Here is a 17,453-nt window from a genome sequence, read left to right as displayed (position 1 = left end):
TAGGTTCTGATTAGGGCCTACATGCTGTTCCAGCAAATCATTGATTGGAGATGTACTGGTACGCTTCTGTAGACTTCGTTCTTTTCTTGCCTTATACGGGTCGGTGGTCTAAATTCTATCCCTCTGTAAAGAATGGAATGCTTTTGAACTCGCAAGAAAATCGTCAATATTTGTATTGATCGTGAAACCGCCTGTAGAAGCTCGGCCTATATCTAATCGAAGGCAAATATAACAGTAGACGGATATTGCATCCATGTCTACTCAGCGATATTGGTAAAGCCGAAGGTGGGCTGACCAGGAACCGCATTTTCAGCCGACAGACCTTCTCTCTTCTCACCAGTGCCCAGCACCTCACCGGTCTTGCCACCTTCATCAACAGCAATGACCTCGATCTCCTTGCAACCAGTCGTCCGCTTCAGGATACCAAGCATCTCCTTCAGAACAGCTAATTCATCGAAGGGAAGCTTCCGCGAGAAAACGTTCTCAGGAGCCTCCTTGGACTTGATCAAGCGGGTCTTCAGGGTCTGAACGAAAGGCATAGCCTTCTTCATCTCACCGAGCTTGCCAACCTTAGCGTTCAGCTCCTTGTCGTCAATAGAGAGGCTGACAGCATCGAATGCTTCCCGGACAAGGTCGATGTACTTCTCCTGCCAGGCAGGGTACTTCTTCGCGGCGTAGATGGTAAGCTTCTTGGGCTTGCGAGGGTCGAAAAACATCGTCTTGCCCTTAGAAAGCTTCTTAACGAATCCAGCCTCAGCCGAGGTGATGCTAGAAGAGGTGGAACGAACATAGTTCAGGGCAGCCGAAAGCTCAACGGAGGGCTCGGGGACCTCCGGGAAGCGAGCATAATGGATTGTCTCAGGCTAAGAGGTACAAAATTAGTCAAGCTACCTTAGGGTCATTTGATACGTAGAGGTCAAACCTTGTTCAGAACCTCGAGCCAGATGTATTCAGCCCAATGAGGCGCAATGGGAGAGATCATCAGAGCCTGGAGTTCAACATAGCGCAGGACCACGTCACGGTGCATTCCGACACCAGCCGAAACTGCGGCCTCACGGTAGACGTCACGAGCGTTGGTCAGGTCAAAGAGAGCGGATTTCAGGGCGAGCTTGAAATCGGTACTGAGATGGGGTTAGCCATTGGAAGTGTACCATGTAGGCTCATCAGAAACTCACTTTTTGTAGTGCTTGATGGCCTCGCGAACCAGGCTGTTCATCTCATTATCGAACAGCTTGTCCCAGAAAGAGTATTCCGAATCTGTGCGCAGGGAGCTGTCCTTGACAGTCTCCTCAATCCACTCCTTGAGCGTGAAGAGCCTGAGAATATTGCTGTTTGCGACATTCTCATCGAAGTTGGCGTCTTCGATTCCATCACCAGCGTCGGCGAACGCAATACGAGAGGCGTCAGCACCGAACTTCTCGACAGCATCTTTAAGTGTAAGGAAGTTGCCCGTGCTCTTGCTCATCTTGTCTCCGTTCAGGAGCAAGTGTCCGTTTGCACGGACACCGCGAGGCCAGTATTCCCGTGGGAAGAGCGCAACGTGAATGTAAAGGAAGAAAGTCAGATGGTTTTGAATGAGGTCCTTGCCAGAGACTCTCACATCCAGAGGGTACCAGTACTCGAACTCTCTACGCATCTTCAGCAGTGCATCCTTGCTGATACCGCTCTTTGAGAGGAGCTCGTCGCTAAGCTCACGTCTCGTGAAGATATAGTCCCAGACCTCATCAGTCATCTGCTCCGGCTTGATATTCAGCGGACCGGGCATGTTACCATAGCGGTCGCCATGCAGGTAGTGAGCAACGGTATAGTAGGCCATGTAGACGGTACTGTCACTCAAACTCTCAACAAGGAACTTAGGGTCCCATGGGAGCTTGGATCCCAGACCATAGGTTCTCGCACAGGCCCATCGATTCAGCCACGTTAGGTTCTTCTCGAAGCCGTGCTTAGTCTCGGGCAGGTACGTTTTGAGGTCGTTGGCGACATATTTCAAGGTTTCTTGCTGCCACTCGGCGTCATTCTCTCCGTAGTTCAAGAACCACTGACCAAGGTAGGCAACGACACAGTCATCTCCACTTCTGCTAACAACCTTACCCATAGGATCAGCAAAGGGGAAGGCGTCGCCGCTCTCGTAAAGGGACTTGCGGATCTTCTCTTTGGCGGCGCTCACTGGCTCGCCCTTGAACTCACCAACCAACATAGTACCCTTGTAGTAGGCTTCGCCGTACGCCAGCTCCTTGGCCTGTGCAAGTTGGTTGACATCCTTGGGAGAGTTGATCTTGAGCTTCTTGACAAGCGCAGGGGCGGTGAGGTTACCGTATGTCGGAGTCTCGATGAGAGGGAAGATCTCCAGCTCGGCCCATTCCTTCTTGATGCCATAGTATTCGGGCTTCTTGGCAAGATCGACCAAAGTAGCGTAGTCGTCGGGGCTGTCCGAGGGGACTGATGTAACAACGCCGGTACCCTTGGTGGCAGAGACACCCTCCATAGGCAGTATGCGCACACCCTCAGTGTGGAACGACAGCGGGGCGTTAACAAGGGTACCCACAAAGGCGGAACCAGGCGCTTCTAGGACGAGTGGCAGCTCGTCCTGCGTCTTGGGGAAGTGTTCGCTGTCGAAGAAAATTCCCTGGAAGGCCATGTTCCAGGCCGCTCTCTTGGTCACGACGTAGTATTCCTTCTCCTTGGCCTTGAAAAGTCCGTACTTGATCTTGGGACCAAGGAAGCAGCAAGTCTGTCCGTACATTGTCTCTGGACGCAGAGTGGCTGGCACGAAGTAAACCTTGGCATCATCCTCGATCTTTCCCTTGACCATCTCAGCAATTTCTGGGGCCCACTCCTTCACCTGCAACTTCATCGCGGTGTATTCCTGCGGACCGATTCCCTCACCCTCCGTGCGGTCATGGTCCATGCAAGGCTGGCCATCCTTCGGCGAATAGATAGTATAGCGGTTGCCGTACAGGATCTTGCCGAGCTCGTGGAGGCGGTTCATCTGCCAGCGCACGAAAGAGTCGTAGTAAGGATTAGCGTCGGTCGTGACGAACTGCCTGCGCCAATCCACTCTAGCACCGAGGCTGTCGAGGTCGCGAATGGCAAGGGGTGGGAAGTGGTGAAGCCAATGGTTAGCATCGGCGAACTTGTGGATCTCCTCAAGTGGCAAGCCGATGGCCAACATGATCTGGAACTGATACTTCATCTTCACGGTCTTCGCAGCGGCCTTGCTCTTCTTTCCGGAGAACTTCTCTTGCTCAGCCTTGACTTCCTGCGTAGGGGCTGCAACTGCAGTGGGGTCCTGCTCCTCGCTCTCTTCACTGTAGCGTTCAAAGTTCTTGCCGAACTTCTGGACTTCATCGGCGAGCTTGTCTGCGCAGGCCTTGATAGGCATACCCGTGCAGTGGAAGCCGAGAGGGAAAAGAGCCCTCTTACCCTCCATGCGGGCAACGCCGGTCATGAATTCAATTTTACTGGCCGTGAAACTGTGACCAGCGTGCAGAGTACCATTCATGTAAGGGTATGCCATGGTTCCGAAGAACTTTGGGTACTTCTCCCGAAGCTCTGCGGAAGACATGGTGCTGGGAGGAACCTCCGACAGAGACGGGGCATCGACTTCGAACACTTTTTTCTCTTTCCATTGTGCCTGGTACTTCTTCTCGATGGCGATAAGAGTGTCTCTCTTCTCGGTCTAGATCAATAAGAAGCAATTAGCTGTAAATCCACCTGGAAACGCTCAATGAGGGGGAGGGGTAACAGGTTGTACGAACATTTTCGAGCTTAAGAGTATTCTTGGTGCTGTTGCCCGGGTCGAGCGCAGCAGCAGATGCAGCAGCGGCTGCCATGGCTCTCAATATTGAAGTCTGCTGTGATGCAAACAGAAAATGGGAGAGCCCTGAGGCGTGGTTGTGGAGGTCAATTACTATATATCCACCGCGGGGTTTGGCTCTATCGAACGAAATTCTTGCCAGCCATTTGTGAGTCGAAACGGCGTATGTAATGGCGGTGACAGTAGCTGTATTTATCGCGCACGTGCCATCTGTCTGCTTTTGGTGGAGTTTGGAGGTCAGAACATCAGCTCATATTGATGCTGGCTAAACAGGTAACAGCGGTATAGTCGTATGAAACAAGTGAATGTTCCTGTGCAGCCTACTCGAAAATTTGTGAAGTAATTTACGATTATGGTTGGAAAAGCTGGGGTTTCTGCGTTGAGTCACTGGCATAACTTCCCTGTGAACGAGGCCGAGTGAAAAGCAGAGACGCCTCGAGGATACCAAGGAGCAAGCATGGATTAATATGTGTCAATTGAGATCTATAAGTGAGAAACTTCTTCTACTATGTGAGAGTTTCTTGACATTGACTATCCATGCTTAACAAGACTGCAATCAAATCCTCCGTAGGCTATCTATAAAAGTCACGTGAGTATATATTGGAGCGTTTTCTTTCCGCCGTGTTTCCAGAAATTCAAGTTAAACTTCGAGCCAGAACTCCCTTCAGTCCCCACTGGTACGGAGTAGTATTTGAGAGTTGATTGTTGTTTTATCATTGATCTTGTCAATTTCTCCATTTCATCCCACCTGTCACAAGGACCCGGTCCTTGTGCGCTCCCACAACTCTCAAGATGGTGAACCTGTTCAAGCGGATGCGGAAGTTGAAGACTGTACGTTCACCGGCCACCTCACTCTGTCTGCTCATTGAATTATTTTGCTGACATAGAATATCTAGAGGGTATGATCCGCTAGATTACCTTAGAATCACCCGTTCTGCTGTCATTCCTATCGCGAGCTGGTTTCAATTCTACTCTCAGCCGCGTTCCCTTCCATACAGTGGGTCGAATATACCATTCGCTAACTCAAATCGATCGTACAGATCCTCAACGTCCGCGTCGGAACAGGTGCTGCAATCCTCCCAGCTGCCTCAAAAGCAACCGCAGAATTCCCCGCCATCACCCGACTGCACCTCACATACGCCCGCAAGATCTACGGCGGCCACCAAGGCGCACGACATTTCTGGCGCAATTGCCTGCCTCGACTCAAGTACTATAACCCTGGTGTCCGGATGACCGTCAAGCAAACCGATGAGCAGGAAGGACCCGCCGCGTTAACAATATACTTTGCCGAGCAAGCCAGCAAAGCAGCGGCGCTGAACGCCTCCAAGGTTGAAGACAAGTACGCCCCTGCGCCATCAGAGACAGAGAAGACGGCTGTCGTTGACCTCAAGAACCTCGATTACAAGGAGATCTGGAATAAAGTTAAGATGATGACGGGGGCGGAGGAGCTGCAGGCGACTCCCGAGGAGGAGGCCGAGCTGAAGAAGCTGGAGCAGATGCGTCAGCAGTCGGATAAGGACCGCGCGCGGGTGACTGCTATCCGCCAGGCGAAGAAGGACCAAGAGCGGATGTTACAGGAGGCGAGAGGAGAGGTGGAGAGACTGAGGCAGTCGTAAGATATCGTTATTTGGGGTTTTGTTTTTGGAGAATGTCTTCTTCGCATTCTGAGGTCTCTGGGTACATAGCTCTGTTTTTGACATGGGTTCTGACTGTGGGAAAACGACATCGGCATGATCAATTGTAACATAGCCTTTCTTTTATTTCTGATCCTGTAGTTTTGGGAACACTCTTTTTACAAAACTGTCCTGGGAATGCTTGGGAAGACTTGAATATGCGGATATGAGAGTTTTTGCGACTCTGACGCGTAAGTCACCTCAGTTGCATATCAACTTCACGCCATATACATCATAGCAGATTTCATCACAGCAAGTGACAACATAAACAAGAACATAGTACGGGAGGTCCCGGCAGCTTCGAAGAGAGCGTTTTAGTCCCTCCCGTGAAAATCCGGTTCCACTACATAGGCGGAAATCGCAGAAGCCAGCGTTTGTGACAGTGTAGACGGATGAGATTAATAACAGTTCATCTGTCCCCAATTTGAGTTATCAATGTTTCGTAAGAGATTGGTATCTCCAGAGTGGTAATAAAAACGACGAATGTAGGGTTCACGCATGATCAGGCGTGTAGCTCGTTTCCCCCAGCATACTCTGTCCCGTCGAGACAGTCGGTGTCGCGGGGTGAGCGTGGCTGGGTCCGGGCTGACTCAATGTAGACGACTGGGATTGAACTCTTCCTGCGGCGGCGGCTTGGAGCCTCTGGTCCAACGCTTTGAGTGCCAGCGCCCGTCTTCGTTCAGCCTCTTCACGTTTGCCTATACCACGCATTCCTCCGCCTCTTTGGTTGCTGAGTAGGCTGGGTAGACCGGCCTCACCTCTCGCGAGGACTTGCTGGTTCCCGGATGCAATGTCTTCCTCCGAGAATGGCGTGCAAATTTTGAGCGCCACGAGGATCGTATAGATCTGATCAGAAACAAATGCGATTGGCGGCTGCATAACGTCCGGAAAGAGGCAAGCGAATGCGAAAGTCTCGCTTGCATCACCCTTGATTCCTTGTCCGTCTGTCAACGTGCCCGTGAGGTCTGGCTGCCGCTTGTAGAATCGCAGGTAGGACCAGCTGGCCAACAGTCCCAGCCACGCGAGGAGCGCTGCGACTTGCGTTCCGAAAACCAAACCGCTAATGGTATTGAGCAACAGGAACAGGGCGGGGAAATGTTTTACGCGCATCTTGACCAGGCCTTTGAAGATGGTGACCGTATGCTCGGGAACGAGTTGTTTGAAGGCGACGAGGAAGGACGACTGAATGGAGATGCCACCACATATTTGCGTTAGGCTTAGAGATGGGAGTCAGCAGATAGAGCGCAAGAGGTTATGCAACTGTGCTGGGAGAAGATCTCGTACCCGCTCACTGAGCTCGCCCCTATGGCGGCGCATAGTAGGTATACCAGGGCTACCACCAGGTTGGGAATGACTGCGATAATGACGATAAATTTCGCGAACTCTCTGGAACCCCAAGCGCGCTCCAGGTATTTCCCACCATAGAACAGAGTAGCGGCGTTAAGGAGTACTGTGAAGATATTCTGCTCCACGAATGTGGCCGTAAGAAGGGTCCATGGGTAAAAGAAGAATTGCGATGGGACAAGGGTCAAGTAGGGAACAATAGGTGTCGCTGTGGGTGTCTTCCCCCTCGTGTCAATTTGTCGCCATCGGGCGATGTTGTACAGCAAGGAGAGCGTGACGAGGCTGACGAGACAAGTACGAGTCGCAGGAGGAATGTTAATTCGGTACGGCATCTTGACGAGGAGAGCACTCACGGCTGCTCATTTAGAGCGCAGACCGCAGGCTGTTGACGAGAGCCCAAGGAATCTTGAGATGTCGGAGACGTAGGAGATGTCGTACCGTAGGCAGGACTTTACAAGAAAGGCGGTCGATCGGACAAGTGCACGTCGGACAGGGAGATTGAGCGCCTTTTGGACCTTTGGATCGCGTTTAATGATTGGATGAGTGGCTTTAGCTTGAATAAATCTGGCTCCTATCTCTGAGAATTGGCGGACAGTTGGTTTTAATAACAATGGTTATGAAACCTAGAATAATGATCGATGACAAGGAGTGGATAGGACATAGATGGACCTGGTCTGCAAGGTGGTCATAATCGTCGTACCCGCACAATGAGGATACAAACCGACGCAAGTATTCGGCTTATGTCAAGTTGCATGTAGCAATAGTGTCTACCGAATACAGTAGCTTGAATGAACTGCCAATAACCTTTATTGTTCAGTCTTTGTCAAGACTTTCTATCAAATCCGACGGAGCAAGATGGATGCTGTCCACCTGCACCACCCACGTTTGCCGGTCGGTATATGACATCTTTGGCATTACGCGTAGAGATATATTAAGAACGAAAACTCATTGTCGTCTACTTCTTGTCGAATGGACCAGCCCATCGATTACGGTTCACAGCTAGCCGCCTTTCCTCAGGATGAGTACTATTGACGTGATGCTTTTCCTTTGTGCCTCGGGAAACTGTAAGCATGTCCCGCACCTTGGCTATGTCAGGACTGACTTGCACGGCTGGCTGCGCTTTACGATCTGTTGACCAGTCTCATCAAGTGGAGGTGCAGAGGAAGTTTTTCCAGAGCTTCGACAGGAGCACCGAATTGAGCACCTGGAAGGGCACTCCACAGGAAATGGTTCATTCTCGGTACCTTATATACATGACTTGTAATGCTCCGTAGTATATGGAGTATATCTGCACAATATCCACCACAAGCAGCAACATCGAGGGATTACATTGCGGGCAGTGAAATTACAAAGATAGCTGTATCTACTCCGTAGATGAAGAAAAGGTTTAGGCTGGAAGCGCTGACCCTAGATCCCCAATGGACAAACCAACGAACCAGAAAAAAAAAATAAAATAAAAGAAAGACGCCCTAGACGATCATTTGGCCGTCAGAAGTTTACCTAGTTGCCTTAGCTAGATAAATACCCAAAAGCGTAAAGTCCCAAGGGGCTGGTGGGTTCTCTGACTGGCACGCTATGCGCTAGTGTAATCCTAGCCTAAGCCAGATGGTGGAATTGTGGGCTAAACGCCACAACGAGAGACAAGCCCCATCATGTCTCCATGCCTTTTTGATTCTTGAACTTTTGACTTCGAATGTTGGACTGGACGCGGTTAGCCTAACCCAGTGACCTTACCACTGGAGTCTGGCTGGAAACTGAAACTTTAAGCAGCAAGTCCCCCAGGCTTAGAGCCGCCTAGGTAGGCAAAAATACCTACCCGATCTTCCTTTTCCTCTTCTTTCTTCTTCACAAGGACGTTTACCCTTTTGCAGTTTGCAATCTTTGTCTTAGTGGACAGTCAGCAACGATCTGGAATCTGGATCCAACTTCTTTCTTGACAGAAGTTCCTCCACAGTGTGCAGTCCCAACCTCTGCAGTTCACTACGGAGTACTAGCGGGCCTGCAATCCTTGAGCCACACATTGCTCTCAATTCTGTTCCGTCTCATGACCTCCGTTTTTATTCATTATTATTTTCATTAATCATTCTTATCTCTTACTGTTCTGCAACGGAAGAAATATTCTTTCTTACGCAAGCACAGGACTAGTTTCACTTACCTACATCTCTTGCTCTTTGCCAACACTCGCATTAGCTTGTCTAGGTACAGGTTTGAGGAGGAACATCTGGTACCTATTACTTATTATTGGTTCCTTACATCTTCATTCACGAGCCCCTTCCTCATCACTTCTATTGGCGTTGTTCCTGAAACTCATTCTTATTTTCCTTCGTCTTCTTCCTCATCATTACTTCTCCCTTGTCACAGTCTTGGCTGCATCTGGCCCAATCGAGCCTCTCCTCTTGAACCCCAAAAAAGGACTCCGCGCCTCCCACCTTAAAGTTCGCAGGGTAGGAAAATCGGCGAAAGGAACCTAAGGAACCTTCTTTTGTTTTACTGGCCCACCCAGTCAATCCTTCGGATCTTGAATCTCGCAAGCCCATTGTACCGCGCCATCCTTTGATCTTCTCCTTCTTCTCCAGTTGAGGACCTTTTTATTCTGGATATTCTCAAATCCTGGCATGCGAGCGGATTCTGCATCTCGTTGCTTCGCATGTAACAATGGCACATCCCGACCTCACATCACATCACGTTAATTACTTAATATGGAGGTATGTGCTGATCACCCTTGCCGACCTTTGATTCCCATCCTCTACGGCCACACAATCCTACCATGATGGTGGATTTCTCACATTGCCAGGACACTAACACGCATTAGGTATCTTCAAGAATCAGGTTGGTGTTCACAGCTTAGACTTCGCTCTCTCGCCATTAAAGCAGATATCTCGCAAAAGGCGAATCCATATCCAAAAATCTTGAACTAACTTCGTATCCAGGCCATGGTGAAGCTGCAGTGACGCTGCAGCGCGCATGGAACCATGATCCGCAGAGCTTGCCGTTTGCTCCCTACATTCGAACGCACGCACTGGTATCTCTGGTTCAAAAGGGACTTCAATATTACGAACTCGAGCAGTCCATTGACAAGGCATGTTTCTGCTGTTGAAAACATCCCGCCCCTTTATAAAAAAAAAATTTTTCGGTCTTCCTCAAAAAATTTATTGTCGAAGATCTCTAATCTTTGCTTACAGGATGGGAATCCAACACCATTTACACCTTCAAAATATTTCTTCGGACCGGTGTCGCTAGAGCTAGAAACGCATAAAGGCCAAGCTGGTCCAGAAGAGGCGGGTACCGGCACCGACCAAGCGCCTGACTTGTCTACAAGCAAAGCCGCGCGAGAAGGCGGCGTGAGTAATGGTCACCCGACGGCCGAGGCTGGTGGCCCCCAAATGCCGCCCGCTACTGTCAAAAAAGCTCGGAAAAGCGATCGCGGAGAAGTCAACGGTGATGGAGTCCCTATGGACGTAGACACTAATGACGTGGAAACAGAAAAAAAACTGACTGTTGCCCCGTCACCATCGCCCGCCGAAACGAACGTGGATGGCGATGGTGACGTGAACATGGATGTACGACCAGACCTGCAGGAGCAGGAAGCAGCCGCGGCGCCAACCTTCACGCTGACAACGGGCCACAGCGTGGGCGTCCAGATTAGTCCCGCCAAGGCTGCTGACCTCAGCCCGAACACCACCATCCTGAATGTGGCTGGAGATGGTCACGTGACCAGAACCTTGTGGCGGCCGAATGATCCCACCACTGTCCTTGCAGCTGGAGATACGTTCTGCAGTTTGTGGAGGTTACAATCTACCTCCTCCGGTCCGGTGCAGGAGAAGTTGGTCGAAAGCAGAGGGGACGGCAATTGCGTCTCGGCCGTTGCGTGGCATCCCAAAGGCCACAAGTTTGCTGTAGCCACCTACAACGACATGCGAGGCTCCATTACCATGTACGATGTGGCTGGAAACGCTGTTGACCTCCTTCCAGAAGTACCACGCATGATCACTGGACTCCACTGGGCCGATAATAGCTCCTATTTGATTGTAGTAGCATCGGATAGCAAGATTTCCGAGCTGGCAATCTGGGATGACTCATTACGACCAGATGAGTTTCCTCCTCCTCAAGTGGTGGATGGTTCGATCTATGACCTTAGCTGGCTCGGGCACAAACAGGCCTATGTTAGCGGTCACAATGTAGTTTACCAGTGCGATGTGGACTCCAGCATTCGTATCGCCAAGACTTTCTCATGGGGCGAATCAGACAGAGTTTGGTCCTTCGTTCGCTGTGCCAACTCCGGCTCCTCCCCTGTGGCAGTGGCTGCATCATCTGATACTGCTGCATTCTGGGTGCCAACGCATGATATGTATCTCGACGACGCGCACCAAGGAGATATCACGTTTATTGAGATGCGTCCTCATCCCGAATCATATGAAAAGACCCAGCTTGGTCATTCTGTCGTTCTTGCCTCCGCATCCACCGACGGTGCAGTCAAGATCTGGCAAATTGACCTAGAAGCAAAACGGTTTATCTGTCTTCATCGCCTGGTCCTCGGTCAGTCAATGCCAGCTCTGGCCGCCTGTTTCTCACCTGACGGTTACGCCGTTGCTGCTGCCAGCCGCGACAGATTGTTTATCTGGAATGCAGAGAGAGGAGGTACCGCGATGGCTACTTGGGTCGTACCCGGCTCCGATAAAGCAAAGTCAGAAGGAGAAGCAGATCATGCGGCCAACGGTCAAAATGGGGCCGTGGGGTCGCTGCCAGATCGCTCCCTTTCGTGGGATACCGATGGTAAGAAGCTTGCATTCGGTTTCGCAAAACAGGTGTGTCTCTTACCTCTGGTCAGTTTTTAACCATATACTGAAGATGTCAAAACAGTTGGCAGTAATCAATCTACAACGTTGAATTGACCGTCGTTTGTCAACGGGCGAAGAGACTTCATGGCTCGACGCACCGCAAGACTTTTTCAACCCGAACATACAGCTCATGATAGCATATCCTGTGTCCAATGGGGACGATTGCAGGTTGATGAGCTTGCTACCACATCCGGCAATCAGTGAGGATAGGTGGTGTCCCACTGGGGACACCCGCTTTGTTTGCGACCCTTCTGAAAGTCTACAACTACGCAGTTCGCTGCATAACCGCGTCTGGCTACCATCATTTCAAGCTTGACCGCTGGCGACAATTTACGAGTATCTACTTCACCCTTCGTGAATCATCTACTTTTACACTTATACCCTGATAGCATGAACTATATGGTGCATGGTGGCTCAGCCTTCTCCTTCGGGTTATGTGGCAATATCAAGGTGATTGGCGCACTGGGCGCGGCTTATTCTTTCCTCTTCCAACACAGGTAAATTTGTCTTCGCGAACTCCGATCTCAGAGGGTTCCAGAGGTGCTGTGCTCTGGGATGTCTTCGAGCTGCTGTCTTTGTCTACCTTCCATTCTCAACCTGCGTTCTCTTTCTCGTATGCGATATGCTTCTTCGACATCTCTCCATCCACGCGTCCAAGCGCGTATACCCTCAAGAAGTGCCCCGATAGTCTCCTCGTTGCATTTTTCCGTCTTACGTCGAGTCCATTGCCTTCGCCCAGTTTTATGCGACCTAGACGCGGTTACCTGGTCATGCTGTTCTTGCCAAGCTTCAACCCAGCTGACCAACCCATTAACTGTACCTTGAAGCCCTTCAAGCTCCGCTGTCTCTTCCCAGAGTTCCTTCTGCCTGCAGGGGAATCATATTGGTCAATTTGGGGCGTACGACAAAATGTTTCGGTCAAGATACCGCTCACAATTCATGCACGTCGTGTTCCAGTACAGATATGCTCCGTGTCATTCTTCGAATTTCCCGGTCACAAAGATCATAAATTTGCAGCGACTCTCTTCTGCGTTTCTTGAACTCTTCACTGAGTTCGGTGATTTTATTGAGGACGCTTGTCAGCTCCTTGATAGATGCCTTTTTGGTGCTGGAAATTCCAACGTCGGTATTATAATGACGAGTGCTTGGAACATCAGGAGTAACGGCTTTCGCGCATTCCGTGCAGACACTTTTGGGACGGCATCGGGCAATTTCTTGGGTCAGTCCTGGGCGTGGATCGAAAATGGATTCAATGCTGTCAAGGCAGCTGCTCAGAATAATATTTTGCTCTTCCGAAAAGCGCGCATTTTCCGATAAGAAAGCCAATCTTGCCAGGCGGTCTGAAACGGGCGTGATTCCCTCCGCAGGGAACTCTTCTGCAAGCTTGGGACTAAGGGTGTGATTCACTGTCAAATACGCATCACACTCGTGGGTATCGGGGATCGGGTGTGATGTCTCCATGGCATTATGATTCGCTGTTTGTATGCATGTACTTTGTTGTCTAGACTAGACGTACATAGGGGGTACGAATTTGCCGTCTGTCCAATCCAATTGCTAGATCTCTCGTACGAAACGCAAGGGGAATACAAGGACATTTAAGGCTGATCGAAACCCTGAATCAAGCCCGCTGACCTTGACAGAAAGGTGCTTCCGACAACTTGAGATGCTATGCGGTGCGAAGGTAGAGAGACTCGACTAGTATTGACAAAAATTGAACTTGGATAAATTCAGTCGTAGTTTGAGCGTCATCAGAGACAAAAGGAGTTCGCAGTAAGGGGGAGGGAATAAGAAATATGGCGGATCATGTGAAGAGCAGTCAGAAAATAGACGGTCAGTATCTGAATCGTCAGTAGTCCCAGTTACCTAAGGTACCTTTACCCACTAACTATCTATTAGTCTATTACCATGCAAAAACAACATGGCTCCATAATTCTAGGTATAGTCAACGCTAGACCACTCTGCACCAATCACCTATTAGTCTATTGACCAGTTCTCGAGGCTGCTGACAAGTCGTATTTAAGCAAGGATAGGCCTATTTACTCTTTTCAAAGGTCTCAATTCCTCTTTTCTTACCTCTCTGACCCTCTGATAATCTGTGTCAGCTGTCGAAAAGTGCTGTCGCTGGCAATACTTCGTACTACTCATCATACTCATCCACCTTCATAACCACCACCACCACTATCGGCGGAACCGTGTTTAACTCCGTGCGCATTATTTTCCCCGTCGCCGGCACTTTCAAACCCCCGCAGAGAGCCTTTTCCCTCCGGCACGCAAACCCATCAGAATTATCACCGAGAGGATGGCGCCCTCTGTGAGTATATACTGTTCAGACTAGTTTTCTTGAACTTTGTTTTCTATTCTGCTATTTGCGATCCCGGTCGATGCCAATTGCTGACGACTGTCCGATGACTCAGACTACCATTGTGCCGTCCCTTGAGACAGCCAGAGATGTGATCAACAACTCGAGAACAGCAAAATACCCTCCAAATCTGCTGCCGTTGACTGCTAGTATACCGGCCGATCTGTTGACGCCCACATTAGCTTACCTGAAGATTGCTGAGAAGTGAGTCGTGGATTGTCCGGGCCTTTTGGTGTAACGGACAGCGCTGACTAGGTGGTTCGATCGATGAGTAGATCGAAATTATCATTTCTCTATGAGAGTGCTGCTACTACGGAGACAATTGGAAGATATAGTTTCGTCGGCGCAGGTACGGTGTTATTTCCCGGAGTCACTCTGAGAGTCTGGACTGTTTTGCTGACTGTGTCTTCCTTCACAGAGCCGTATAAAGTTCTCAAGACTGGGCCAGGTCATGGCCCCGAGTGCGATCCTCTCCCCATCCTTGAAGAAGAGCTTTCGCAGTTTCGTGTTGCGACAGTCCCCGGGTTGATACTCCCACCGCTCACCGGAGGAGCCATCGGATATGTGGGGTATGACTGTGTTCGATACTTTGAGCCCAAGACGGCTCGGCCACTCAAGGATGTGCTGGGGATTCCCGAGTCACTTTTTATGATGTTCAAGACCATTGTCGCCTTCGACCATTTCTTCCAGGTCATCAAGGTCGTAACATACATTCCTATTTCGGGCACCGATTCGGAACTTGAAGCGGAATACCGTAAAGGCCAAGAGGCGCTCCAGCAGACCATCGACTTGTTGCTGAGGCCAGAATGTCCCCTCCCTCCTCAGGGCCCGATCATTCCGAACCAAGAATACACATCCAACATTGGTAGGGAAGGATATGAGCGGCATGTGACCAGACTGAAGGAACATATCTCCAAGGGGGACATCTTCCAGACCGTGCCGTCGCAGCGCCTGTCACGTCCCACTTCCTTGCATCCTTTCAATCTCTTCCGTCATTTGCGCACCGTCAATCCGTCCCCTTATCTTTTCTATATCGACTGTGAAGAATTCCAGCTTGTCGGAGCGAGTCCGGAGCTCCTCGCAAAGGAGGAGAAAGGCAGGATCATCACCCACCCCATTGCGGGAACGGTAAAGCGCGGCAAGTCTCCCGAGGAGGACGACGCTCTGGCCGCCGAGTTGAGGGGCAGTCTGAAGGACCGCGCCGAGCACGTCATGCTGGTTGATTTGGCGCGCAACGATGTCAACCGGGTCTGTGATCCTACGACAACTCAGGTCGACCGGCTGATGGTGGTGGAAAAATTCTCGCACGTCCAGCATCTTGTGTCACAAGTGTCGGGGATTCTACGGCCGGACAAGACGCGCTTCGATGCGTTCCGGTCCATCTTCCCTGCGGGGACTGTGTCCGGTGCCCCCAAGGTTCGAGCGATGCAGTTGATCGCTGAGCTTGAGGGCGAGAAGCGCGGAGTCTACGCGGGCGCGGTGGGCTACTTCGGATTCGATAGCTCGAGCGCTGACGGGGCGAACCTGGTGCCTGGTGCAATGGATACGTGCATCGCACTCCGGACGATGCTTCTCAAGGACGGAGTTGCCTATTTGCAAGCCGGCGGTGGCATCGTCTTTGACTCGGATCCGTATGATGAGTACGTCGAGACGCTGAACAAGCTAGGTGCCAACATCCAGTGCATCAAGGGTGCCGAGGACAAATATCTGAGCATGGAGCAGTCGTAGGGAGAGAGGTGTTTTAGGGCTATTCAGAAGTGGGATGACTAGACGGATATGATAAGTTGATAGATACAATTGATCACGATTTGAAGCATGTAATGCATACTCCGACTTGATTGTTCTTCAACCTCTGGTATCTCTTCGCTTCCTGCTTAAGATCGTCCTCGATATGTAAACAGATCTACCATGGATACATGCCAAGGTTTCAGCTATCATACGTTTCAGGAAGTGTTCCAGAATCCAGGAATTTAGCCGAATCGGCCTACGATGACGTAGATGGAGATGCTCAGGTGTCTTTGCTTTCATTTCACAATCATGGACGATGAGAAGCACCGCCACAAAAGTAGATATAGTGAACAAAACTGTTTCATTTAGGATCCATTGGACCAAGGTAGAAACTATAGCTCGTGGTTCTTCATTGACTGATGGTTGATGCCAAGTCCAAGGCGTACGCGGCCGGTTTGCCACGAGAAGTAGGTAGAGTGGTATTGCAGTCTCGGACTCGGGGGCGATATGTCTTTGTCTTCGGGGTCTGCGGTGTGGCTGGGCAACAGAAGGATGTTGGGTATTCGTGCTAGAAGGATAAATTGTTGACTTAGTTGGTGAACTGAGCACAGGATAGAAAGTTGTGGTCTGGTGATTTTGGATATATGTAGCGAGAGGATGATATTGACCAGCCACTACTGCTTATATGACCATACAGGATTCACCAATAATGTACAAACCCAGAGAGATGAGGGAATCAAACTCACCTCTCTATTTAACTAATGATTATATTAATTAATCGTCCGGCCACTGCCCGGTCTTACTCCACACTTCCGTGCTGCTGCCTTCACTGATATATGGGCAGTGCTTGACCTCGTCCATACAGTAGTCTCTGCTTCTTTGGATGCTTCACTCTTCTTTCAACTTTGCTGCAGGGGTTAAGTTCGTCAATCAATCAATTGCCTCGATTCTGGTTCTCCTATTGTGGTTGTTGTGCAATTGATAGTACTTGTATGGATTGAACCCGAAGCCTCACAAGGTAATCAACCAGCCCTTTCTTTTGCAAGCAAGATTATTCCATTGACACTGTTCAGAATTCCAAAGCAAAAACACCCAATTCCTCTTATTGACAACATTCTCAAAAAAGTTCTTTATCCTGCCGTGCATAAAGAGAGTGCTCCTACTGTGGCCACTGCCACTGCCACCCGCCGCCCAATTCGTCATCAGAATCTTGCCGGAACCAAACCCAAAGGCCCAAACTTGCTGACCCGCCCGGCTCCCCTCTCTCTCTCCTCTTCCCTCTTCCTCCACGTTCATCTTTCTGCTTCGTCCGGAGGCGCTGGAGGTCAAATAATATTTCCACCAGACAAACTTCCTCTACCACCCGATCGCTTCCTGCTTCCTTGACCCTTTATCCTCATTTCCAGCGCCGACACTCCCCCTCGCCAGAATAATTGCGGCGCATTCAGTGACTGGAATCCCGCACGCGGCTTACATACACCACCGCCTGTCCTGCTTGGGCCGTGCGATAAGGATTAAGGAGAAAGTCGACGACCACGCCATCTATCTCTACGAGCTATTCAAGAACAACTACCTGGTCTCCCTCCAAGACACTCCAATATCGTCTTGATTTCCATCATACAACATCAAATAGTCCCATCCCCCGACCAACGCAAAGGCGACCAATTCGCGATCCCGGCGCCTCGTTTCCCCCG

General features: G+C 50.3%; 6 protein-coding genes across 6 annotated transcripts; 3 read left to right on the top strand and 3 right to left on the bottom strand.

The window, feature by feature from the left end:
* Positions 1 to 257: 257 nt before the first annotated feature.
* Positions 258 to 3,833, bottom strand: NFIA_058590 (leucine--tRNA ligase CDC60; the record flags this gene model as incomplete). Its single annotated transcript, XM_001258404.1, has 4 exons — positions 258 to 863; positions 923 to 1,121; positions 1,176 to 3,679; positions 3,759 to 3,833. 4 exons carry the CDS (start codon positions 3,831 to 3,833, stop codon positions 258 to 260), a joined length of 3,384 nt encoding a protein of 1,127 aa, XP_001258405.1.
* A 776-nt stretch (positions 3,834 to 4,609) lies between these two features.
* NFIA_058580 (mitochondrial 54S ribosomal protein mL61) lies at positions 4,610 to 5,433 on the top strand (the record flags this gene model as incomplete). Its single annotated transcript, XM_001258403.1, has 2 exons — positions 4,610 to 4,648; positions 4,858 to 5,433. 2 exons carry the CDS (start codon positions 4,610 to 4,612, stop codon positions 5,431 to 5,433), a joined length of 615 nt encoding a protein of 204 aa, XP_001258404.1.
* Positions 5,434 to 5,982: 549 nt separating this feature from the next.
* Positions 5,983 to 7,166, bottom strand: NFIA_058570 (rhomboid family protein; the record flags this gene model as incomplete). Its single annotated transcript, XM_001258402.1, has 2 exons — positions 5,983 to 6,706; positions 6,775 to 7,166. 2 exons carry the CDS (start codon positions 7,164 to 7,166, stop codon positions 5,983 to 5,985), a joined length of 1,116 nt encoding a protein of 371 aa, XP_001258403.1.
* Positions 7,167 to 9,489: 2,323 nt separating this feature from the next.
* NFIA_058560 (SIF2 family protein) lies at positions 9,490 to 11,669 on the top strand (the record flags this gene model as incomplete). The annotated part of the gene is made up of 4 exons (XM_001258401.1): positions 9,490 to 9,539; positions 9,647 to 9,663; positions 9,765 to 9,865; positions 10,017 to 11,669. 4 exons carry the CDS (start codon positions 9,490 to 9,492, stop codon positions 11,667 to 11,669), a joined length of 1,821 nt encoding a protein of 606 aa, XP_001258402.1.
* A 527-nt stretch (positions 11,670 to 12,196) lies between these two features.
* Positions 12,197 to 13,133, bottom strand: NFIA_058550 (uncharacterized protein; the record flags this gene model as incomplete). The annotated part of the gene is made up of 2 exons (XM_001258400.1): positions 12,197 to 12,539; positions 12,607 to 13,133. 2 exons carry the CDS (start codon positions 13,131 to 13,133, stop codon positions 12,197 to 12,199), a joined length of 870 nt encoding a protein of 289 aa, XP_001258401.1.
* A 944-nt stretch (positions 13,134 to 14,077) lies between these two features.
* Positions 14,078 to 15,759, top strand: trpE (anthranilate synthase TRP2; the record flags this gene model as incomplete). The annotated part of the gene is made up of 3 exons (XM_001258399.1): positions 14,078 to 14,235; positions 14,307 to 14,380; positions 14,450 to 15,759. The coding sequence occupies 3 exons, from the start codon at positions 14,078 to 14,080 to the stop codon at positions 15,757 to 15,759; spliced, it is 1,542 nt and encodes a 513-aa protein (XP_001258400.1).
* Positions 15,760 to 17,453: the final 1,694 nt, after the last annotated feature.

Source organism: Aspergillus fischeri, genomic scaffold (genome assembly GCF_000149645.3).
Source record: "Aspergillus fischeri NRRL 181 1099437636266 genomic scaffold, whole genome shotgun sequence".
NCBI classification, from domain to species: Eukaryota; Fungi; Ascomycota; class Eurotiomycetes; order Eurotiales; family Aspergillaceae; genus Aspergillus; species Aspergillus fischeri.
This window is presented reverse-complemented; position numbering and strand designations above follow the sequence as displayed.